The 25,839-nt window shown below is 47.1% G+C and overlaps 3 protein-coding genes across 4 annotated transcripts in view; 1 reads left to right on the top strand and 2 right to left on the bottom strand.

Moving 5' to 3' along the window:
- The window catches only part of LOC131260707 (afadin), a 53,522-nt gene extending 45,908 nt beyond the window's left edge, over nucleotides 1–7,614 (bottom strand). The window contains exon 1 of the mRNA XM_058262503.1: nucleotides 7,511–7,614. The gene's annotated coding sequence lies outside the window, so the exon portion shown is untranslated. The remainder of the gene's footprint in view (nucleotides 1–7,510) is intronic.
- A 6,044-nt stretch (nucleotides 7,615–13,658) lies between these two features.
- LOC131260713 (chorion peroxidase) lies at nucleotides 13,659–16,242 on the bottom strand. The gene is made up of 2 exons (XM_058262509.1): nucleotides 14,578–16,242; nucleotides 13,659–14,505 (listed from the first exon to the last, which is right to left on the bottom strand). Exons 1-2 carry the CDS (start codon nucleotides 16,185–16,187, stop codon nucleotides 13,815–13,817), a joined length of 2,301 nt encoding a protein of 766 aa, XP_058118492.1. The 5' UTR covers nucleotides 16,188–16,242; the 3' UTR covers nucleotides 13,659–13,814.
- Nucleotides 16,243–16,659: 417 nt separating this feature from the next.
- Nucleotides 16,660–20,901, top strand: LOC131260711 (chorion peroxidase-like). 2 transcript variants are annotated; one of them, XM_058262507.1, is made up of 4 exons: nucleotides 16,660–16,958; nucleotides 17,811–18,285; nucleotides 18,351–19,436; nucleotides 20,089–20,901. In XM_058262507.1, exons 1-4 carry the CDS (start codon nucleotides 16,787–16,789, stop codon nucleotides 20,771–20,773), a joined length of 2,418 nt encoding a protein of 805 aa, XP_058118490.1. In that variant the 5' UTR covers nucleotides 16,660–16,786; the 3' UTR covers nucleotides 20,774–20,901. The 2 variants fall into 2 exon arrangements, with proteins under 2 accessions (XP_058118490.1, XP_058118491.1); XM_058262508.1 differs by having other exon boundaries at nucleotides 17,832–18,285.
- Nucleotides 20,902–25,839: the final 4,938 nt, after the last annotated feature.

The raw sequence follows: 25,839 nt of genomic DNA on the forward strand, positions 1-25,839 counted from the left end.
AGATTCATAGAACACAATTCTAATTCTGATAAATAGTAAACTCATGTTTTGAAATTGAAATGGTATACAAACTACAACAGTGGGTAAATTTGTTTTGATAACAGGTTCACAAGTACAGCCCAACTTCCTCCCTCTACCTTGGTTGCGAAAGAAAATTGCACCCATTGCAATACGATAGTGTGCGTGGCGAAGTGGAAATTTGCCCCGAAGCATCGGCCGCACCAGCGATTGACTTGTTCCGCCACTTTTGTCCACTCAAATGCAATCAGTGCAATCAGGGCTTAGTCCGCGCCGAGGAACATAATTGACCTCGACCTGCGGCCATTAAAAGGCCATCCCGGAGCCGAGCCCGGAGCAACCCCCGGGGGAAACGAACGACACAAGGGTAGCTACTCCGTGGCCGACAGCGGACGACAGGCGGCTTATATCCATCTCCATCGCCATAACGATCGCGGATTGCGACCTCTAGAGCCCGCTAGAGCGCTTAGGTGGAACGGGAGGTAGGGAGGGAAAATCATATTTACACATCAGCATGATTCATTCGTTGTGTCGCGAAGTTCTGATGCGCGGGGGGGGCAAAGAGATCAAAATGATTATGGCGATACCGGGGCGGGATACCGTCGTTGCAGCGGTTCCCATGCACGGCGCGGACCCGAACACCCACAAGTTGATCCAATTCCACTCCTATCGCCGTTCGAAAGGTAATTCATTTTGCAACGGGTAGCGCAAGGACTACAATTCCCGGGGAACTTCTGCCATATATGCGGTGGAAATATAAATATGCGGGCGGGCATGAAAAAGTTCCACCGCATCAGAAGCGCATCCTGGCCGCAGCGTGAACGAATGGAAAACTAATTTCCAGTACAACTTAATCCACGATTCTCATGAATACCACTCAGCGTAATGATATGCTGTGATTGGAAGCTACGTTCACGAACTCCAGGTCACATGGAATGGTAATGAATCGATGTGAAACAACAGGGCAGCTGTAGTTTCCAATAGATTCTCCATATGGTAGTGATTCTGTTGCCGCATGGTGATTTTATGATAGAGTAGAGAATAATGATTATTAAGATCTCTTTGCCTTTGTGATCGAGACGAAGTTGCTTTTGCTTTTTATTACTTAAGCTGCGGATAGACGGATGCAATATTTCAATGCAATGAAATAAAATTTGACGTTTCTACCAAAAATGACAGTCATTGCAATATTTCTATGCGTATTTCATTGCAACATTGCAAAGATCCAAACGGGAATGTTAAGCATCGAAATATTGCTTTCACTGTCATTTTTGGTAGAAATGTCAAATTTTATTTCATTGCAGTGAAATATTGCATCCGTCTATCCGCAGCTTTACTTATTTGATGATAAAATATTTCTTTGAATTCAACAATATTTAAATTTTAATTATTCTTACAAGTGCTTACACCTTCAAATAGAAAATACACTACAAAAGCAAAGAGAGTCTGTATTCTGGGAACAAACAAATTTTAAACTAAACATGCATAGCAAAAATGTTTTCTAAGCGTACCGTCTGCCATGCGAATAATGAGAAAAATCATTATCGGAATTTACGGCACCACAATCCACCACGTCGCCATGGTTTTTTCAGCGTCTCGACGACGGACTGTGTTACAACGTAAAATGTAATTCGTTTTCGGGGACCACATGGAACCGTGTTAAATATTCTTCCCTTTGCTAAAGGTCACAGTTCGTGAAACCATCCACAACGGCGAGACCTTTATGATGACACTACCTGTCCTCGGAAGCCGGCTGGTCCCGCCATAACCTAACTGTCTCGCCAGACAAGTGACATGTATGAGTGTCAGACGATGCCACTACCTTCCTTTTGTCTAGACCTGAACAACGGAACGTGGTGTTAAATAAGGCCCAGAGACAACGCCAGAGAACCCAGGTAAGCAAGCTTACATTCGCGTCGGTAGAAGATCGAAGTGGTTCCGATGAAAAGATACACTTCCGGTTTATCGGTCGAATGCATTTTGAAGATGCGCTGCGTTATTAGCATTCGAACCGTGACAATGCCGCTAGGCATATCTATAAATAATTTCTATGTTGGTTTCCCCGGAGTGACACTCCCTCTTCCAATTGGAATGTGCCTTTACAACAAAGCGCGCCATTGAGGTTGAAGATTCAATTCCGATTCACTTTGCATTCGATCGATAATGAGATTTTATTTCTCTTTTCCAAATCAAATCTCCTATGGAAAACCATCTGGAACTGCACTCGGAACGCTTTCTGATGAAGATGGCTAATGGATGGAGCCACTTTTCCGACCTGCGATTCATTGAAGCATGATGTCGGAATAACGGATCGATTGGAGAATAAAAATGACAATAAATGCTGGCATCTAGGCGCGATGGCTGAAACAAAACAAACCAAACCGCGAACATTACAATGCGCAACAAACCTCCGAACCTCCGAATGGGAACGTCGTTGCACACTCCGATGGACGCCTCCTTTCCGGCCCAAAACAACTGCAGTTTACCTCGGGTGTGTGCAACGGGCGGAAAACCTTGGGCCGGTGTGTGCGTTTGGTGTTTTGTGAATGAGTTCGCCCCATCGCCCGAATCTTGGAGCCCAACCCAGGCCTTCTGCTATGCGCTCTGTTTGGTCTTGATTTGTCTTGCGATTAATGGACTCTCTCTCTCCCTTAACTGACGGCATCCTCCTCTAAGCCACGGCGCATCGCTGGCTGGAAAACGGGTTGATGCATAAATCACAAACCCATTACGGTGTGCATTCGAGCGCACGCGTAAGCTCGTTCGCTTCCATCCCCTTTTCCCTGCCCCCCACAGGCTGCATATTGGTGGTTGTGTGCTGCAGTTTTTGGGATGCGCCCAAACGTTTGCCCGACGTTTGCCGTCGTTTAGGCAAATGTTTGGTAAACTTCCCTTTTGTTTGGAGTGGACGCTACGAACGAACGGGCGTCGGTAGGCAGGTTTTCTTAACGCACTTCGGTCGAACGATTTTCCCACTGCTTTTGGTCAAACAACATGCGCCCTCCGTTAGGTCCGAGACTTTCCTCGCTCGGACGTGAGAAATTTGGCTCGACGACGAATGCAGCAGGGAAATGCAACGTTAGCTAAAGTGGACATGTGTAGCAAGCAGACAATGGCGTATTACTTCCGCGTTTTCTCACAATTAGCAGTGACGAAAATAAAAGAAACTAATCAACGGGAAACGCTGGGAGGGGATTGGCACCACTTTTGACCATCATCTGATCATCTTGGTTTGGCAAACTGGTTCGACCAGTTTTCTGCCACCTTTCTTCCATCCTCGGCGCAAATCGACTGCAACGATTTAGCGAGCCCTAACCCTGAACACTTTGCCCTGAAACTAACGCGCCTTTTTCCATCAATCTTGTCCGCCATCGACGGCGTCATCGGTGGCAATATAAATGAAGGAATGCATATGCAGCAGAGCTACAAAGAAAAAAAAAAGGGGGAGAAAAAAAACCGCGCATCCACCGATCGGCCATTTCAATGCCAGCTATTTGCCATCGCTATGCAAAACAACAACAATACTCCAGAGCATGGGGAGAGAAGAAAAACCGGTTCTGCCCGTCCAGCTGGATTTTTTAAATGCACCGTCAGAAAACATTCCTCGGTCGGATCGGTGAATGGGATGCTTGGAGAAGTGTTTGTAGCGGTGATGGATGGAGTGTATATGTGTTCCTTTTTTTTTTTCATCCAACCATTATTTCTTGGAAATCGATATCGACACCAGCACACGGAGATTCGCTGCTATACCAATATCTCTAGTACGACTTTCTTTCCCCCAACGTGGAATGCAAATCCGTGGAGCAAAATAACACAGCTATCACTGCAGCAGTACCAGTGTGGAGGTGTTATTTAAATATTGAACAACAAATGTCATTCACAACCCATTATTGGAACCGATACGATACGACGATCGCATTTAAAACTCGCTTACTCGATGCACCACGTCATATAAAGAAAACGGAGAACAAGCGCGTTGTGTCTTGTGACCGGAATACGTTATGGTTCCACCACCAACACCGAGACCGAGAGAACAATGCGGTGAGTGCAATAAAATGCATCTTGCGATACAGAATTTATTATGCTTCCATATCGCGTCGATGAGTTTCGCGCGCGTTGGTATTCTCCGTCCGTTTGGGGGACGTATTTACAAATAAAATGAACTGGAGATTGCCAGCTCTCCCTCTCCGCGAAAACGGCCAGCAATTACTGTGTTCGAATTGTTTGTAAATAATATTTTCACCCAAACCGGTCACTTAGTAAGGAACACTGTTGAAGCAAAAAACGGCCGTTGGAAAAGTGTTGAAAAATACTCGCAACCATCACCAACCCACAGGCCCAACCCAGAGAGAAGCCATAGAACCGGCAAACTGGTGAGGAGCATCGGCCATAATGTCGCTTACGTGCATAGGCCGTGCCTTAAAAGAAATCGTTTTCAATTCTTTAAGCAAATTTAACATCTGCGTTCGGAGAGCGTTCGGGCGGCGGCAAACAAGACCATCCTAAAATACGTCGTTTTCTTTACCCCGAGACGCGTTACTTTTTTATCGTTCCAGCAACACGTGAGTATTTGTGTGGTTTTTTTTTTCAAGTCGATGTAAACCCACCACCGTGCGGAGTATCGTGAATGGAGAAGCCGCGGCAGGAAAAAAAAAGTAAATTTCAGTTTTATCAGCCAGGGACCGAAAGGGGGGAAGGAAAGGGGCAGTGGCCACACCCGCATCCGAGGCGGAACTGTGTAAACAAACATTGAGCATTGCAAGAGGAGCATGAAAATGTAAAGCGTTAAACGTGTGCTTGTCCAAATGGATGAAGACAAGAACATGGCGTCGGAAATGTTCAAACTGTTGATACGTTGTCGACGAGACGAGAGATTAAAATATTCGACCAACAAAGCGTCAACGAAAAACAAATTAAAAGACAAAATATTGATATAAGGTTCAACTTCATCCAGTGGAAAACGAAAGCTGATACGGTGGGGAATGCAACGACGGCGCAAAGTTCCACCTCCAAACACGAAAGCGAACAGGAAGTGTACCAAATTATATCTTCGAAAGGAATGCTCATTCGCAAAACAAAAACGGCTTTCGACGGCGAACTGTGAGTGTACCGCCGTTTTACGATGACATCCTTCCGGCCTTTGAATAATGTCATACGAAACAGCGGTTTTCGAGTTCGTGTAATCGATTTCCCAGCCGAAAGTGTCGGTCAGTAGAAGAAACGTTTGCGAACGGGGGGAACAGAAAAAGGGAAAGTGAAACCGAAGATGAATATTACGACACTCTCCAATTTCGTTCGGGGACCACGGATCGGTTTCATAGAAGAAAAAAATCATACCGGGCACAGGCAAAATATGATACGCCACAGCATTGATCGGCGAAAGATGCCGGGGAGACAAAAGTATTTCCTCATTTGGATGCCAGCGCCAAAAATCAATCAGCTCGTGCCTTCGGCTGAACCTTTCGGGGCACGGGAAATCAATTTCTGCCCAGCGCCGTCACATTTCCCTCGGAATGATTGCACACCGGGTAGCCTTTAAGGGAAAGAAATATGTCAACCTCAGGCGAGGAGAAATGAAAATTGAGATGGAAAATCGATATGTCAGACAAACGTGCCTGGGTTGTTTTTGCATCCATCATCTAAAATCTCATGACGAAGCGTCTTTCTAAACCACCTTTTCGAAGTATTTTTATTTTCGAACAAAAAAAAAAGGTTAACTTATCGAGAAAAAGCTCCACTCCGCGGGTGAAGACGCACGGAAAAATACACATCTCCACAATCAACAATTACCGTTCGAGACATTCCGAAACGCGCACACGAAAAAGGGTAAACCGGCTACCGGAATCGGCGGCATCGGATCGCCTTTCCTCGTCCCGTTCCCGGGAGGAGTCCAGTGGTTTTTTTTTTTTATTTTATTTTCCCACTTGAAGACGATGTTGGAACCGTTTGTAGAAAGCTGACATGGCTTTCCGGAGGCAATGGTGCGTAGAAAATTAAACGACAAAAATGGTAGCTTCCATCGAAATGTGTGACTGTGGCGTGCAAAGCCATCTGGGGTGGGCAAGCCGGCGGGGAAAGACATTTCGATATAATGTATTACTAAACGCAGACGATCCATAATTATCGTTGATGAGCCGTTAGTTTGGGAAGTGCAGGAGGAGTCCGTCCGTCCCGCTCGAACAACACAAATACGTCACACGAGAAGACTTCTTCAGTATTTCGTAATACAAGCAACAGCAACAGCAACTAGAGACCGAGGCCAACAAAGCACATGCATATCGCGTGTGGATATCGTTATTTGAACAAACATTACCAAACCTTCCAAACCTATTCTCGCAATGACCGTCTCGGAGAAATTTAAACCTAACGGACTTCCGAACTTTCACTTCCCTTCCCATGCATGGTGTAATGAAAACGGCACCTGCCCTTGCGAGCACTTGTCACAGGGAAGACAACCTCATCACTCATTACGCTCGATGGCAGGCCCTTCGCGGAAAACTTGCCTCATCCAATTCATGGCCCGTTTCATCAACCATCGAATGCATGCTCCATATTATGCTCTTTACCATTTCCCGTCAAGGTTACGCGCCAAAAAGGAAATAAAATAAACGACGATATTCAAACAAACAAAAAATACAGAAACGGTGCTTCGACATACATCTTCTCACGAGATCGGCTCACACCAGCATAAAAAAGATGACGCGAAGAAGAGGATCGTAACGTAAATGAAAGCGATCGCTGCTCGACCGTTACATAAGCGAGCCTCATCAGGTCGCAGAGATCAGAAGACGCACGCATTAATTTTTGTTGGGTTAATGTTGAAACTCGTTGGGGAGCCCGGTTTCTGACTACAGTGTCGTACACATTTTCTTGCTAACATTAACTCATGTGTTCGACTTTTCTTTGACCAAACGTTTGCGGAAGCCCTTTCAAATTTCTTTCCCCTCTTAAATCAAACATTTATTGCTGTAAACGAGACCTGCCAACTATTTCTCAACCAGTTTATGATAAAAACAAAACTTTATTTTGACAGTGACTGTGAGTGATAGCCAACGGCAAGATTCGATTGAGCAAGATGTCAGTGTCAGATACGAAATAGCGATTATCACCTCCAGCTCGAGGCGTCGAAGCGTTGCGCGTTTGTATATTTTTGGTGTCGAAGTTTGTTAATGGCTTTCCATGTTCCTCCCCCTCTTGACGCTGCATTTTTTAGTGATGCATAGTTGAGATAGCAATTTAAAGCGCTTCAAGGGGAACGAGAAGAAAAAGTTGCCTTCAGCAGCAATCAATCTTTATCGCATGACTTCGCATTATGAGGTGCATTCGAGACCGAAGTGAGGAGAAGCGTTCGTACCGGAAATTGTCACAACGGTTTTGTGTTTCTGGTGCAACGAGAAGAGGGGGGGGGGGGGGGGGAGAAAAATGGCAATACTTCGTCTTCACCGATATTTGCCGCCATCGGGACAACGCACGGGTGCACTTTCATCTGTACCTGTTTTCCCCGGCGAAGCCGAACGGAAGTCCTCTCCCCTCGATTCTCTTTACGTGGCGCCAGACCTGCTCCATGCACCATGCTTTGGGTAAGGTGCGTTTGCAACGTTCCCTCCATTGCGATTGCCCCTTTGTGACCGCCAACTGCGGGACGTTGCCGGTAACGGAAATAACTTCCGGTGAGCGACATACCGCGCGTGCAATCCGGTTTGGATTACCGGTGGTTGGTGCTGCATCAGCCCTCAGGGCCATAATTTTCAGGTAGGCGTGAAGATAAAACAGAGCTCGCTGCACATTAGTTATCTATGTAGGGTACACCGTTTTTTTTTACTTATGCGATAAGGCTCTGTTTACTCACAACGAGTAAATATTAAAAAAAAAAGGATCCATCGAGAAATATGTTTTATGCCATTTTATGGTACGCTGAGGAATAATGAACCCTAATAATTAAGCTTGATGCTAACTTAAAAGTGGTGCATCCCCTCCACATATTTCCTCGAGCAAGTCATTTAATCAATTTGAATTAAATCCACTTCAAACAAATTAAAACATAATTTTGATTGATTTTAGGAACAAAAATTAACGAAAAGAGTGCAAACAAAATTATCTCACGATATTTTGAAACTCACTCAATGAGCATGTTTTATGAGGAAGCAAATAGTTGATGGCCAATACATAAACTTTGGCATTCTTGATATTTCTTCAAAAAATGTCTTAAAACTAAATGTTTGTCTATTCCAAGCGCATGATCAAAGGCCACATATTGACTCCAAACAGCTTTCCGATGCGTTGTAACTTACGAAAACAAATATTCAAATTCAGTTCGCCTTGAGGACGAACCGGACTGTCCAATGCCATGGGCTGCCCCACGGAGCCTTGTTTTATATGCGAGACCAACCCTACCATGGCGGTTCAGATGGCTCCAAGCCGCTGGACACCTCATACGTTATCCAACCCCCATAATCCAATTAATGCATTCGCACATGCGCTCGACCAAGGTTCGTGGTGTGTGGTGTGTTGCCTGACAGCTTGTTGCTTGCCTGCTTGCTTGCTGGGGTGTCTGGTCACATTTTTCCCGTATTTGACCACGGACTGCGTGTGTCATTGGGTACTTAAATTAGCCGCCCTCCCCCCAAGCATGAATACACGGCGAACACACGGACACAAAACGCCCCTTAGGGATCGAGAACGAACTGAGAATGACTGTCAACACCGTCGTGATGAAGCAAATTGGACACTCGTCATCTTTTAACTCGATCGGAATCTGCGTGACTCATCTCCGCGTGCGTCTCGTGGCCGATGTTTCTCCTCCAATGGGGAGTATTCTGCAATGCAATGTGGATTCCAACGTGGAGCCCCATGGGGTTTGGCTGAACGGTGAACAGCAGTTCCCCACACACATGTTTCGAAATGATGCCATGGCTGCCATGTTGGGTTGGATTTGGAAGCCCTAAAAACACGGATAAAACCGGCGCGTGGTTTCGTTTGATGATGATTTATCCGGGATGAAGTACGCCGCCCAACTGTCAGTTTCGTTCATGGCCTGCTGCAAATGTAATTACCAAAACGTGTCGTCGTCGTAGTTGAGATTCGCTATCGCGATTCCACAGTTTTGCGCTTTTTTTATATGCGCTCTTTCCTTTTCTCCTCTCGACTACAATAGCCGCTACGTCACACAGCACGCGGTCATCAGCATCCGAAAACTGTTCGTGGGGACCGGTTTATGGCTCCGAGTGTATCGCGGCGCGGGGACCTTCTTTCTCACCGTGCGCTTACTCACTGCTTTTATTTCTTCTTCCCATTCGTTACACGATGCGATTCGTTTCTTTTGCACATAGTTTTCACAATGATTTTCCTTTCATCATCAGCACACACTTTATAGCGGTGTTTACGGCCTCTTCTTTTCACTCGCGCATTTCATTTCGACCATTTTCGCGAGGGCCGGGGCACACACCAAACCGATTCGCACACAAAACGGACCCCGCGGGGACCAAAAAGACCACCACTTGGTTGGGTGTGTGTGTGTGTGTTTCTTTTTTCGCCAGTTTTTGGCAAATCTCTCCGGACCGTCTCCAAGGATAATATATCCAACCCAACGCACCAGGGGCTGATCAATTTCAAGAAATAAGCACTAAAAACATCCAAGAACAAGACGGAGAAGATCACCTCACACGGAGAGCGAAAGACACACACCTTTGCAAAACGCGGATGATCTCCACACGTTCGTACGCGCGTCGGATCGCGAATACTTGGATGGCACCTTTTTCTTTGCAAGAGGCGATTTTTTTGTTGCTTCTTCCTTTTACGATCCCGATCCAGGGTCTCGACTATTTTACCACCATCTGGGAACCGCGGTGCAGCAATATATAGACGTAATAAATAAACCTTCCATTCTTTTCGGAGACCTTCCAAAAAGTTTCCTCGACCCTTCTCGATTCGGCAAGACGAACAATAACAATAAAAAAATCGGTACCGTCTTACAAGAGATGCACGGAACCTTACGCACGCAAGAAACACACACCGTTCCCCTTCTCTGCTGTACTGGCAGAAGGACCCTTCTTACAAAAGGGCCACAGGACAGGTACGCGCGAATCAAACGGTAATACCCTCTCCTCTGCTCTTCAAGCAGATCGCCCTTGTGTGTACCTCGTCCGATCCTTCGTCAGCAAGAATGGTTGCTGCTGCTGCGTCTGCTGCTGCTTCTGCTGGATGACCTCGCTTCTCGGCAGAATGCGCCGTTTATCTCACTCTTTCTCTCCGGTTCCCCCGACGGGTGTGGGTCTTTGTTCCCTTTTGGATGTGTATTTTTTCTTTTTGCAAACCTCACGCACTCCTCTCCCTTCACTCCAGCCACATGACGCCACATACGCACGACGAGGTTCACTGCCGGAAGGCGCTGAACGCGACACACAGCGGCACGCTAGACGGTCGAAAAAATACTGACACTCGCTCGCGTCTCGAACCGCGACTGCAGCAGCGGCGCAGCGCACACGCGGGCATGGACGCCACCATGGTGGTGGTGTGCGTGTGTTAGCCTCGGGAACCACGGCAACTCCGTGACAACCAAACAAGTGGCGGTCGCGTCCATCGAAGCAGCAGCAGCAGCCTGGGGAAACAGCATAGAAAACCTGCGAGAGGATCGCGTCTCGGCCTTCCACGAACACACTGTCGCGGACGGGCACACACGGAGGTTGCTTGGCGACGAACCCACACATTCCACACGGTATTAAATCCACCGCGCGGTCAGCAGAACCCCTCCCGTCACCGCATACCGTTTCCGCGAGCCAACCCCCTTCCACGGGAGGGATCGTTGCAAAAAACAAGACGGAGCGCGAGAGCAATTCCAAGAGCGACTCTCCAGGGTGGAGCCCGTTTTTAAAAAGCCATCCAACACGAACCACCCCTTGGGGAACCGCGAGCGAATTGCGCAGCGCCGTTGGCCGTCTCACCTGCGCCAACCCCTCATTCCACTTTTCACCTGAACGATCTTGATCTCGCGAACATGTGTTGGCAAAGTGGTAGAACCAAAGAGGGTGGATGGAGCAGAGAAACGAATAAAAAAACCGCAATATTTTCTTTACCCTCTTCTTGAAAAGGGACGCCACAAGCGCGACTGCGTTCCTTCCCTTCCACCGAGGGGGGAGCTTTTCCTGTTGCGGCTTTTTTTCCACCCCTGGGGTTCCGTTCCGGTCGACTGCTGCAAGTGTGCGATCATTCCGCGCGACGTCAGCGGACCAGTCAGTCGGCCGTAGTCAGTTAACGAGAAACGGCGAAAAGGTTGTTGTACTCACTACTTCTTCTGCCAACATCTTCTCCGCGAAACGCCTAACTACGCCTTCCGCGATGGGCATACAGCGAAGTTCTGCGTTGGGTTACCTGAAGTGTTTCTCGCGGATTGTGGAGGCGGAATAGATGGGGTGAATGAAAACCACAGAACCGTCCGACCGCCGCACACAGGTCGCTCGGTGCAGCAACCACTAGACCTAGACGGGCTGTGCCTTTAAGGAACCAGCAAGGTGATAATCAGACAGCTAACAAGCTTAATGCCCAGCATTAGGAGCGTTACTATAATCAATTTAGATACGAAGTAGCATCGTTCAAGGTTGCGACTCCCAGTGCCCCCGGAACGCATACATTAACGACCATTTAAATCACGAGAAACACGGCGATGAATGCTTTTTTACTCGTGGAAAAGGGGTTTCGGCGCAAACGGGAAAAAATATCATTGATAAAATCATTCACGCCGAAGCCCTTTTACCCGCCACGGAAACAAATGGCATCTCGTTTATTCCATCTGAAAAGTCTATCCTTGCCCTTGAAAGGAGCACAACAACAAAAACGTAAAAGAAACCTTTCATGCCGGAATCGTGCCGATGCGTGCGCTTTGCCAACGTTGTGCCCAAAACAAAAAACCTGTTTGTTTAAGCTACACGAAAATTAAACCTTCACCGTAGCGAAATAGCAGACGAAAACACCGAACCTACTCTTTGATTATCATTCGAATTCCTTTCGCGCGACCCAAAACAGGTCCAGGCATTGGCCCAAAAACACGAGAAGGCACGTCATCAGGGTTCTATTTAAAAAGGCTCTCGAAAACGAAGGTTAAAGTCGGTCACTTACGAGTAAAAACGGTACAGAATTCACTGATGCGTAGGACGATCGATTGATGAGTTCCGAGGAAACCATCAATTTCCTTTTGCCCCTTTAGACGGTCATCACATAAACTTAACTAAACTATAAAAAGGATTTTACAACAAATGCCATGAAATTCTTATCCTTGCTTTGGCAAAGTGAATCATTCTCTGTGATCCAATCCCGGATTGAGTCCCGGGCTCATTACGCACAACTCTAGTCGAAGACGTTACGGATTCTTACCTGTTTGATATTATAGATGCTGGTATTTGTGGCGATGATGTTTAGAGGGAATTCGTGATGGAATGCCAATAACAATGGAAGAAGCAAATCAAGGATCCTTCTGTCTGATAAAATCAGTATCCACAAACATAATCCGTCGAAATGATCAGGTTGCACCGATCTCGTAAGGCTAATCCTTGCGCAGGTGTGGATCGCATGCTGGTGTAGTTAAGTATGTTTAAAAACAGCCTCGAATCTTTTACTGCGCATCAACAAATACTTAGGATACACTTTATCATCTATTTTTTTTAACTTTTTTCACAACCGCAAATCCGCTTCTTCACTTATCTCTGTCGCAATGCAATAAAACTATGCCATGCAGGCACACACAGCCACAAACTCACACTCCTGCAAATATGCTGGGTGATGTGAAAACACAATTTCTTTCTTTTCTCGGTGCTACGCACAGGTCAGCAAATTGCATTTATTTTCAACTTGTTGTCACTTCCCCCATTGGATCTTCACACTTTCCAGTTGTTTTCTTCTTCAGCAACAGTCGAATACCCTATGCACTGCTTGTTACATTGTTATGGAACGAAAAAAACATTGCCGATCCACTCGTAAACAAAAATCTGCCTACCGTCGTGGCACACCTTTTATGCTGCACTGAATGTATGCTTTGGGAGAAACGCATAAACGGAATTTACCGCTGCACCAACACCACCGAAGTTATGCGAGACTTTCGCTCTCGCTCACTCACTTATGCTTCTGCCTTCGCATGATCGCGATCGTACCGGATCGGTTACCTCATGGAATGCCAACACTCACACATACTCGCAACGCAGTACGAAAGAAGCTACGCCGTTTTGGATGCTCTGGTTGCCACGGGTGATTCGATTTTCGCGAATGTTGTTTCCACTGTTTTTTCGATAATTTGAGCGAATTTCGATTTAGAAATGGTCACAAAGCAAGCCACAAGCATAATATTTATGTTAGAATCTATTTCACCGGAGGAAACAACCGTTTGCACTTATAAATTCTATCAAAAACACGGACCGTACACAAAACGACAACTCTCGTCGATGTCGCTTTTCTCTTTAGTGTTGGCAGTTGGTCTACGGACTCGATCCCTCTTCGGAGCAATTGGGATAGTTCCCAAATCAGGAACTGTTGAAAATTCAGACCCCATGTGAAACCAGTTTCGGATATTGAACTCGGATCGAAATTGAGTACAACGTGTTGATGATTATTTCAAGCGGACTTTCCAGCGAAATAAATAATTGAGACAGTTTCTATTTCTATTTGCTTTTATACGTTATAAAAATGTGTGAAGTTTCACACATATTTATTCAACACTACACGTAGTTTTGGCTACATTTTTACAAACATATTTAAAACAAAAACCAACAATAAATACAGCATTGTACTACATTTTAGTTGTAGTACGATGTTTAACGATCACTCCAGGCAGTTAAATCGAACGGTGGCAATGAGCTGCACGGTACCGGTGGGTTGTGTTCACTCGGCTGTTGAAATACATTTAGTGGAACCGAATATCCTTGCGGACGATCCAGATTGGCGCAGACGACGGAAGCAAAAGATAGATTGGCCAGCTCGGCTAGCTGTTCGCTCGAGAAAAATCCAGGATTGTGCTTCGGACCGTTGGTGTAATAGTAGCGATCGCCAAACTTGAGCCGAGCGAACTGCTCCCCTATGATAGAGGCGAATGTTTCTCCGAACAGGGCATCGGACGCTAGAGGTTCGAGGATTCCGCCGACCCAAAGATCCACGTCGTCCGGCGAATCGTAGACGCTGGCCAGCTTGGCTCCAAAAGGTCCAAACTGCTCGAAACTAGTTACCCGTGACAGGCCAGCCCATTCGCGGTAGTCGTTGTACGGGCGAAGGGCATGATCACGTCCTCGTTGGATGTTTAGAGCGGCTAGATCGGTTCCGAACGGAAGCCGACCGGCGAAGAGCATCCTAGTCAACTCGAACGTTATGGAATCGTCCACCTGCTGCTGTGGTTGGTCCACGATGGAGAAGAGCATATCATCGTAAAACGATGGCTCTAAAAGTCGAGACGGATCAAGGAATACATTATGCAAAGGAACTAGCTCCGAACGCCGATGACGATGTTGAATTCTGTATTGGAAATCGATAAGACAAGTGCGTTAGCTTTCTGTTTAGTCAATACGAATTTTGATAGATACTCACAAAAAGGTGCCATCCACCGTTGAATGTCCAAAGCGATACGCAGCACCCGTAAGCTCGTTGAAAACGATAGGTCTCACGTCGGGGCTATAGAAGTTGGTGTGACCCTGCAGGTCATCGAGGAGCCCATACTGGCGCGCCTTCGAGAGTCCCAGTACGGCTGGGAGGTACTCGTTGTAGAAGATCTTCTGCAGCTCCGCAACAACGATACGGCGCGTCTCCTGGTACAGCGTTTCGTCATCCCAGTGTCTATTCAGTGCTTCCAAACGGGCGGCTACGCGGTTGTGTTCCCGCAGGAACATCGTGTGTACCAAGGTCAGCGAAACAAGCTGGTTTGTGCGGTCATCGCCTGACTTGAAGCAAGCCTTTGCCCATGGCTCGCAAGCAGATCGATCTTCCAAGAACGGAAGAAGTTCCACGCCGGACGGGAAACTGTTCCTGAGTCGCCCCCCAGAAAAGGTACGGACCGAAGCGGCCGTTTCATCGTCCGAGCCGTACACTGTGGAACCGTCGATGAAGTGCGTGACACGGTTCACCTGCTTTCCATAGCCCAACTTGCACTTTCCGTCACGGGCGAGAGCCAAGCGGACAAAGTTAAGACAGCGGATGCCAAACTTAGAGAAGAACGGATCATTCGGGCTGACGTCGATCGGTAGGCAGGCAAAGTGTGCGCTCTCTCCGTGCAACGGACCGGAGTGGTCCGCATTACAGCACTGGATTTCGTCCTTGCCCATCCTTATACTCGCACTGCGGGTAAAATCGTGTGCCATGAACTGACCGAACTGCATCAGCAGTAGGTTAAACCGGTGATCCGGACGGTCGTTATCGGGCAAAACCGCCACCGAGACGGCCCTTGCACTTGCCAAAGGACGCCCGGAGACGGACGAGTGCAGTCTCGGTGCCCAAACGCCATCCTCGTACGCTGGTGGGAGCAACCTCTCAAACGGATAGCCGGCCTTACCCAAACTGCTACGCGATTCCAAGGGATTGTTGCACGAGCCATCTATCGTTCGGTACCGGGCGTGCGGATTGCACGGCTTTGGAGGGACACACCGTTTGACAAGTCGTTTCGGTGCCTCGAATCCAAACTCGACCCTTTCCGCATCCGTCAGATTAAGTGCATCGGCAAACGATCGTGCCACAAATACGTCTTCGTATGCGCCAGCCTCTTGCTCCGCAGTAACGGCCTTACCCACCGACGGGAACGAATGGAATCGGCGAAACAACGAGTCGGCACCGTCCGTACCTGCTACCATGTGCTCCCGGTTTCGGTCAATCTGCTCCAACTTACGGGAGTACACCCGGTGGCCTTCCTCGATGGCATTTTCGTACAGTTCTGTTGGAAATTCGTACGGCAACGAGCGCTTCTTTCGCTGAGACACTTGCAGGGAAGGATTACAGCAGAGACCCTCGAGCCCGTCCGCCGTGAGACACGGCACAAGATGCCGGCGGGCACGTGGTTCGGAGGTACATTGAACTCGCAGAAGGCACTGCTCTGCTGGCGAATCACAAAATGAGCTTAGCGAACTCTCTACCTTTGCCAATCCATGCACGGTTCTGCAAACATTTAATATCACTAAAACTAAACACAAAATCACACTTTTGACCTGCATTGTGCCGGGTCGGTGCGGGACGTGCGTGCGTGGAGATGATCGAGACCCCACAGACAGCTTGAAAAGAAATGATCCCCCGGAAGTAGGAACAAAGTGGTGCGTTTTTTATGGAATTGGCTGTCACTTTTGCAGGAAACGATGAAACGCAGCGTTTTTGGAAGCGCTCGAAACAGAAATAAACGTTTAACTCTTGAATGTCTAACAATTAATAGTACAACAGTATATCTGATTTGGAATAATAAGCGAATAAATCCGTGAACCAAGTACACGATGCAATCAAAATAATTCGCCAAAACCGTTCACTAAAAAGCATTTCTGTATGATCAACGTATACCAATTGATTATTTGTTGAACAATTTATTGTTCAAATGTTGAGCTCTAAGGGTTGAATAAAATTCAATCACCTTCCGTTATCCATTTCCAGGCTTCACTGTGTGGCCGTCAGTCTCTCGGCAACCTCTCATGTGGCCCTGGCAATCTGTTCCCAGATCAGTGACTTTATCGGCCGCCATCCCGTTCCCGTTGTTTCGTTGCCCATCGCCGTGAGCGTTGATGGTGAGCCCAAGGATACGTTTCCGAACGCGTGCCCTAATTGAATAATGTTTCGACTCTCGTCAAACGAGCAACGCACCGAAACACCATTTACACCAGCTTCCTATGGCCCTCCAGCCTTGTTGGTGGTTTTGAAACTGCTCAGCCTTTTGGTGCTGGTGCCAATAATCGATGGCTCGTTGCTGCCGACAGAACAATCGTCCCGTGAAGGAGCGAACGGTAAGTGGATGGCAGATGAAGATCTACAGACACGGTATTTTTGTACACGCTTGGCAGATTCACCAGCTGCTGCTGGAAATAGGGGGGTTCAGTTGGTTAAATCAATCCATAATAGTTCCAGCGTGAATATATCTGCCATATATTGAAACAGTTCTTTTCATTATCGCATGGTGTCAATCATTGGAACGGCACGTGGTTTTTAAGGCATTTGGCACAAGCTGAAGTGACACATCTGTATGAACAAGTTTTTGTGCTTGTGTTGTGTAGTAATCAAGATTTAATTCCATCTGCCGTTTTGGTACTCCAGCTACGTATTATGTATTATTTTTTACGTGGAATTTAACCCCCACACATTCTTGTCAAGTTGAGAAAATGGCTCAAAAATTTGTCACACTGGTTTTTTACATCATGCAAATGGATAGATATTTACTAATACATAAGAACGTGTTTTAGAAGCAGGTGCACTCGAAAAAAAACGCCGTGTAACGAAAATAGAAACAAAGCGTGCGAGAGACAACTTGTATGGGAGTACAAACTCCATCCGCTTGCCCGAGTCAGGGGTAAAAACGTTTTATTACTGGATACAAATGCTAAACAAATTAAATTAATGCAACTTTAAATGAATGTACATGTTGATGAAGCAAGGGAGGCGATGTTTGATCGATACGGTATACAAAATAATGCAATTTATTTTAATTGCCTTTGCAAACAAGAATAGCTTCATTAGTTGATGAAAATTAAAACAAAAAGTTTACATGTAGGAAGAGAAAAATAAACATATGCTTTACCATCGAATAGCGCTACAGGCTTAGTTCTGATGAAATGCACCATCACTGATTAAAATTAATGTAGGTAACTTATTCGCTTCCGCAGCATCCGCGGGCTGTGCAGCTGGGAGTAAGTGCATGCGTTTATTGCTGTGCCCGGAAGTGGACCGGATGGCGATCGTGAGGTATCTTTCACGCCCATCCTACCTTCGGCCGCCCCCGGAGCGTCGCTGGGAAAACTATTACTGGCGCCGATGCACGCTGGAAGAGGCAGACGGTCAGTTTGAAGGTATTTGTTGTCCACCGCGAAAACACACCGAACGAGAACCGTGGGACCCTTTTGCTGAGGCAGATGAAGAGCACTTTCAGAACGATGAAGTTTTACTGCAAGCTGAATTGTTTGGCCAATGGGAGACGGAGAAGTTTCGCGAAAAGGCAAATGGCGTCGATGATGAGGTGAGCTTTCACGGTGGATTCCACGGTCCGGGCGATGTACTTCCGGCAGAGTGGGTCTGGGCCGGGTTGAAAGATGTGCTCAAAAGGCAAGCCCTTCACAGGATGTAAGTTTAGGCACACTCGACGAATTTGAAAGGTCAATGATTAACAATAATTTGTTATATTCTAGAACAAATGGAACGGGAAAAGTTGGCTTCCGGCGACAAAAACGGTGCCTTCTCGGTAAGGCTCGCTGTGAAAAACCACATTCCCGGTATCGGCGATTCGATGGTCGCTGCAACAATATCGCTCCCGGGGGCAGCCTCTGGGGTTCGGCCGGTTATCCGATGGGGCGAGTGCTTCCACCAGCGTACGACGACGGTATTTGGTCTCCCCGGACCGTCTCTGTGACTGGCCGCTATCTTCCGACGGCCCGCAAACTCTCCTCAACGCTGTTTGCCGATCTGCATCAACCGCACGAGCACTACAATGTACTTCTGATGCAGTTCGGTCAGTTCCTGGCACACGATTTCTCGCGCAACTCCCTGATCGGTTCAAGCTCCAAGTGCTGCACGCCCGACGGGTCACGCCGGCATCCCGAAGCCTCACCCGGTTGTATGTCGATCCCGGTCTCGAGCGGGGATGACTTCTACGGGCAGCATGGGGTGCGCTGTATGCACTTTATGCGCTCGGCCGTGGCACCGATGGACGACTGCTCGGCGCCGCACGGAAGGCAACTTTCCGCAGTAAGTCACTTCATTGACGGATCGCCCATCTACGGTGTTACAAACGAGCAGGCCCACGGTTTGCGGGCACACGAGGGTGGCCGGCTAAAGTCGCTGAACCATCGCCGGTACCATAACGAGCTGCCACCGCTCGAAAAAGCCGAGGGCGCCTGTGAAAAGTGGGCCGAGCTGTGTTTCCGGACCGGAGATGGCCGCTCAAACCAACTGATTTCGCTCGTCGCCGTCCATACGCTGATGCTGCGGGAACATAACCGGGTTGCCAGGGGCTTACATCGACTCAACCCACACTGGAGCGATGGGACGCTCTTCCAGGAGGCACGCCGGATTGTCGTTGGTCAGCTGCAGCATATCGTTTACAACGAGTACCTGCCGAAGGTGGTTGGGCAAAGGTACGCCACCTTGTACGGGTTGCATCCGACGCGTGGCGAGTACAGTGACGCTTACAGTGACCGTGTGGACCCATCCGTCACGAGCGAGTTCACCGTCGCGGCGTTCCGGTTTGGCCACTCCACGGTTCCATCGAAGTTTGAGTAAGTATTGTTGATAGTGTTTTTGAGAAAATGGGATCGCAAAGCAAGTAGATTATTTAAATGCCTATTTGACTAATATTACTCGCAAATCATGTTGCTGCAATATAAGACTACTTGATATTATCCAAAAACCTACGTGATACATATGGAAAAACGTAAAAAAATTGTCGGTACTTATAAATTTTAGGAAATCGGGTGTCATATTGATACCATACGATTTATTTGTTTTTGCCAATTTTTATGCCTCTGATGCTAAGGTCCTCTTTAGGATCAAACCAATTTTGAGTTACTTAAAAGTTTTTACATCTTTTTCCAACTGTTTGATAAGTTGTTTGAGAATTTCATTCAAAAACAACGGTACTCTCACGCTCCAACAAACACTGAGCCAATTTGGTACTTTGAGCATCCTTTTTGTTTCCGTTTTGATGACCATTTTGTACTCCATTTTACTCTGACCTTCTTTGAAGTTTAGTTTTCTTTCAAAACAAATATTAAATCTGTTACTGCGCACGTCATTCTGAAGGACGTCAATCAAATTCTTGAACTTGCTCGAAATTTTCCAACATTTTCGCCTGTTTCTAAATGATGGGTTCGTTTCACTTGAACAGTAAATTAATTTCCACTCCCTCTCGTTTCGTTACATCCTTTACAGGCTAAAGGACGGTCCGGTTGACACGTGGCACACGTTCCTCGATCCGACACGTTTCCGCGAGCGAACGTTTTACGACGACCTTTTCCAAACTCTGCAGCGCCAGCCGATGCAGTCCGTCGACGAGCTGTTCTCGAGCAGCGTGACACGCTTCCTGGACGTGAAGGCGGGAAAACCATACGGCGTCGACCTGTCCGCCATCAACATCCAGCGAGGGCGCGATCATGCCATCCGGCCGTACAACGACTACCGCCGGTTGGTCGGAAAGGCGGGTGTGTCCAGTTTCGATGACTTTGGGGAGGAAGTGGGCCGCAAGTTGCGTTCCCTGTACGCACATCCGGACGATGTGGATCTGTACGTTGGCGGTGTGCTGGAGACGCCGATCGAGGGGGCCGTGGTGGGTGAAACGTTTGCCGAACTGATCAGTGAGCAGTTTTCCCGGTTCAGGAAGGGTGATCGGTACTTCTACAGCCACGGACCGGCATCCAACCCCGGCCATTTTACGCTGCCCCAGCTGAAGGCCATCCAGCAGACTACGATGGCCGCACTAATTTGTGCTAATGCGGGAGACGCCCATGAGATGTACGTCGTGCCGGATGCGTTCGCTCTACCGCACGAAGGAAACCGGCCAGTATCCTGTACGTCTCCGGACGTACCCCGGCTGGACCTCGAGTGGTGGAAAGATTAGTTTTACCGTTTTCTAGTTTATTTCGTTTTTATCCTTCACTTTCATGTGTCGTGTTCACTAGAATGCATTCGGAGTGCATTCGCTATATTGTCGAAAATATAGACAGCTTCGTTTCGTTACAAATCGCATCCAAAGGTCGTCTCGTGTAGCGGGCAGGTTATTTATAACTCAACACCCGGATGTTATTTATTAATTCGCCATCGAATCTACTAATCCTACGCCATTTTACAATATTAACAGAATCCACAAATCCAGACGCTCGACTGATCCAGTCCACGCCACCAAACAACAACATTCTTTCCTACTCGAACTTATTTGATCGGCGTATTGGATGTTCATAACCACGTGATCATTAATTTTATGCCAATCTGCTCGCGAGGTCGTAAAATTCCCATTCGTTGAATGCTACGAAGCAGAGATCGGTGGGTGGAAAATTTTATCCATTTTTCCGGCACAAGAGTCGGAATGGCGGCGGCGATGGAGGCGGTGGTGAGCGCATTTGGATGTTTGCTTGCGGTAAACCATTAGTAGCTGGTTTGTGGGAACGTGTGTGTGTGCGCTTTCGTGCGCGTTTATTTGGCCATCGTGGGTTTTGTTTGTGCCGGGAAACGCTGGTTGGAACGGTTGGGAAACGGTGGGACGGTTTTTGGCGGGACCGACCGAGCGTCGCGAAAGCAAACGCCTGGCCCGCTACTCGGGGAGGCCCGACATTCGGGAGACCCATTTTTGGCGCGCCCGCACCCGGGCACGTTTCTCTGGCGGTGCGGAAAATGATTTATTTCTCCTTGCCGCTTGATGCAGATGTTGTTTGCCTGGTGGTGGATTTTTCTTTCTTCGGTGTATTTGCACTCGCGCTGTTCGCTTGATGGGATTTAATTTGGTCGCTCAGATTTTGCCCGTTTAGAGTGGATTTGGGTAAACTTTGTCGCTAGTAGTGTGCGACAATTCCTCTTTGTACTGCTTTGACTGGAAAATTATCGTATTCCCCGAATTCCTGGTAGCAAACAAAAGATGATTGCTTTTAAAAATCCCTCCCCTCAAAAAGGAGACTGGCACCGCGTCATTCCATTGTGCCGAAAGGAGCCAGAAATAGATCCAGCTAGCCAGTACCCATTGCATCGGAGAATGGAATTGCATGCATGCGTTTTGCAACATTCTGGGAATGTCAGGGAGATGTTCCCTCTTCCCACACGGGTTTGGAAAACTTTGCAGATGGAAAATTACCGGCATGCCCAGAGCAACAAGTGGTCAGCTGCGGATGAACCCCAGACATCCGGGGGTTGTTGCGCCTCGTTGGCCATCGGTGTTCATCTTTACCATGTGCACATATCGCGGCACAGCTATGTGGTAATATGTTGTTTGTTTGTTTCGTTTGGATTTAGCTTTCCATTTGCAAATGCATCCTGCAGCTTAACTCAAATGAACTGGATCTTCCATCAACAATAGACATGTTTTCCATAAAATTTAGGCCATAGACATGTTTTCCATGAATCCTTGAATGATTGTTGGCCATTTGACGTATGTTCATTTCATTATTTTCTTACTTTTACCACCCGAAGCACGGAAGTTGATCCCGGAAATGGCGAGAAATGAGCGGAAGTAAGCTGAATTTTCATAGACAATTATTACAAAGCAAATATGGCTTCTCCTGCGCCTTTCTAAGACACAATGGAGTGCTTTAATAAAGCACCAGCATGAAACACCTGGCAAGTAAGGCATGAGTTAAGTAAGTATAAGCCTTCCACTTGGATGCCAGCTTTGCATCAAAATCTCAACTCAACTCGCATTTGCATTAGAAGACTCTATGCCTAGGGCGAAAGGAAGTTGAAGAGCAACAAAGCATGAGGCTTACTTTAGCAACTTTTTTTTTCTCTCCTCTCATTCAACATTTTGTGTGATAATTATTTGCCTCCAGATTTAGCCACGTTGCGTGTTTTTCGTACAGCCAGCCAGCTGGAATGGGTAAGTGATGAAATTCCGCTAATTGATACATCTGGAGGATTGGCAGTGTTTTCCAGTGCGAACCAGTTTCAGCCACTTTTGGAGCGTCTTTGTGGAGAAATAATATTTTTAGACTATCTAGGTGGAGAATCGGTTGTGCCTCCATTCATTTGACACCATGTGGACCGGATTTTTTTTTGTAGAGGATTTCTCGAACGTGCCCGACACAGGACTGAATAACATATTGTGAAACTGTTGTAATTCAATAAAACGGGGTTGGAGTAAACAACTTTCATTATGCTACACATTTTCCTGACCGAACGCATTGCTACATGGTTTTTGCTCCACATATCCTGTTGTATCAAGAAAGGTGAGACCATGGCTACAAATAAAAAGGTGTCTCGAGAGCAAACAACATCGTTAACTTTTGGAAAACTGTGGGAAAACCATTTCATGGTAAAAATATTTTTATTTTTCCAATGCTTGCGCACACCTCAACGATAGTTGCTAATAAGTTCTGCGAAACGGCTGCGACAGTGGGCAGTTTCCATGTGTTGGGAAGCGTTTCACCATTTTTCTCCCATCTCAAAGCTCCTCCTCCTATTTTTTGCACCTCATTTGAGCCTCCTTCTTGTAAACAGGATTGTGTGTACGGTACTTGCGGTCCCAAGGGCGGGAGCTGGCTGGACGCAAAAAGATCAAAGATCTGTTCTTTCAGTATGAACAGGTTTGGTGTTTGTGTAATAATTTTCCCGATAACATGGTAAGTCGCTGCTATTGAACATTTGTCCATTTGCGCCATTCAATTTTGTGGCCAGCTAATCGGATTTCGGACCTCGGTAGAACAATTTTGTAAGGAACAAAAAACACATTAAAATATGACTTACGGTTGTTTCTGTGGAAAGCCATGAATGGAACGGAATACATAAATTAATAAAGTGTACATCGCCATCCGGCTGCAAACCGGAAACAGCAGGCAAGAAGCCCTCGGGTTTGTCGGATGAACGTCCGAAGTGTGAACCACCCAAAGCGTTCGGTTCGCGCATCACCATGGCGTCGGCGGATGAACGCTCCGCCGATGAACACGAATGTCCGATCCGACGTGTTATCTTCCGGCCAAACATCGCATCCAGCAACGGCCGGAGCCAGTCAGTCAGTCAGTCAGTTGCGGACGGGCGTCGGGTTCGGAAGGTCGTTGTTCCGGTCGAACTTTTTTGGGGGTTCCATCCGTTTCGTGTGGTCGAGTGGTTTCCCTCGGTGTCGCCGGTTACTGCTGACCCGCATCGCGTCGGGTCGTGTTCGCGCGTTACTACCATGGTGCTAATTGCCACACTTGGAGCCATTGTCAATGGGTGCTGGTTGACTTAATTGATAGTGGTCGGCCCTCGCAAGGGTGCAAGACCCTTGGTGCCGGGAGGCTGTGCAGGCTTCAGCATCGCTTTCGCTTATTGAATTAGAACGAACGCATCCCTCAGCGGGGAGTCAGTGGCTCACTGGACTGGGCTGGGCTTTCGTTTGGTGGTTTAGTGGTTGTAGAAGGTTACCCGGTTAACCCAGTGTATTCCAGTAACTCCGTCAGTCCCTTGGAGCTTCCCCCAAAAGGTGCGCACGGGTCAGTCGGGCGACACGGTTGGTAACTGGCTGGCAGGGTGGTGGACCGTGTGCAAGAGTGCTTGAAATTACCATCGTGGTGTTAATTTACAGCGTCAATAACTTTTTTTTATGGAAAACATCCACCCATCGTCGTCGCTTCCGTCGACTGCTGGAGCTCCAGTTTTCACAAACCAGCACAGATTCTGTGTACATCTGCGGACGAGTGTATAGAGGTGTGTGAGGTGTGTATATGTGTGTATATCTGTAAGGCCGCTATGTTCCAGTGCGGCAAAACCTCGCCGCGATATGTCCGCGCCAGTGCTGTTCGGGTAGTTGTGGCCACGGTTCGAACTGCTGACCCCCGAACGGGCCGGCGGTGGGGTGTCGCGGGCGGTTGTGGAGGCGGCCAAGGGCAAGCATAGACTTTGTGTCCTCCCAAACGGCGAAAGTAAACACAACTCAGACGTTTGTCCGGTATTTGTTTGGTCCGGTACCGTGTGCGATCATGATCTAATTTAAGGCTACGGCTTTTTTTCCTTCGTTTGCGTCGGACGCGAAACGGTTCGCGAAAAAAAAACGCAAGGCAAACGAAACGGAAAATCTTGCTACGGAAATCCGGAACCGGGTGGAAGCGCCCGTCGAGACGCAGTTTGGATGTGAAGAGTAGCTACAAGTACGTACCGGTGGGGATAAATAAAGGATAAGATCAATTCGAACGAAATGAAGGATATTTTTGATTTAATCTGCTGAATTAATAATTTCACCATAAATCTCAAATGTGGAATGATAAATCATGACTGTACCAGGCTCTTGGCACAAAAAAACATGCTATGAAATGAGAGGAAATATTAAACTGTGCTGGAAGCAGAATAACAAATAAAATGCAAGCAAAGCCTCACCTTGATTATTTACAATATTTTCCAAGATACAACCCAAAACGAAAACGCAAAAGCTTATTTTTAAATTACTGCAATATACGCATTCTGTTATTTACAGACATGCTATGCATTATCAGTATACGTAACAGGGTTATTGGGATTTTATCGAATTTATAAATAAACCCATTTTGGAAGAGGAAATTAACTCTCCCTTATCATAGTGTACGAATATTAACGCTGGTAAACTAACAAATGAATGGCATCCATGATTGACAATGACCACTCATAAATGCAATCACATAGTAGCAAATTATGATTCTATACATATTTGATCTGGAATTCTGCCTGTAATCAAAGGAACCCTTGTGTTTGGTACGGATGCGGCAAGCAAATGTTGGATTTAGGATCCTTTAACATGTGATTGTATAGGACGTGCATCGTATCATGCTATAAGCTGCTAATGAATAGGCTCCACGTTGGAACGGTGGCTATTTATGTGTTTTGATAATATGCTTCTCGCAGCAGAGATCGTCTGTTGATCCCAGCTTTGGATTAGTTTCATGTTTCTCACCATCCATATAGCATACTCAACACGCTTTTACACGACATGCGTTTGCTATTCTTCAAATAAGGTAGAAAAATACATGATTTTAC

This window comes from Anopheles coustani, chromosome 3 (assembly GCF_943734705.1).
Source record: "Anopheles coustani chromosome 3, idAnoCousDA_361_x.2, whole genome shotgun sequence".
In the NCBI taxonomy this organism is placed as follows: domain Eukaryota; kingdom Metazoa; phylum Arthropoda; class Insecta; order Diptera; family Culicidae; genus Anopheles; species Anopheles coustani.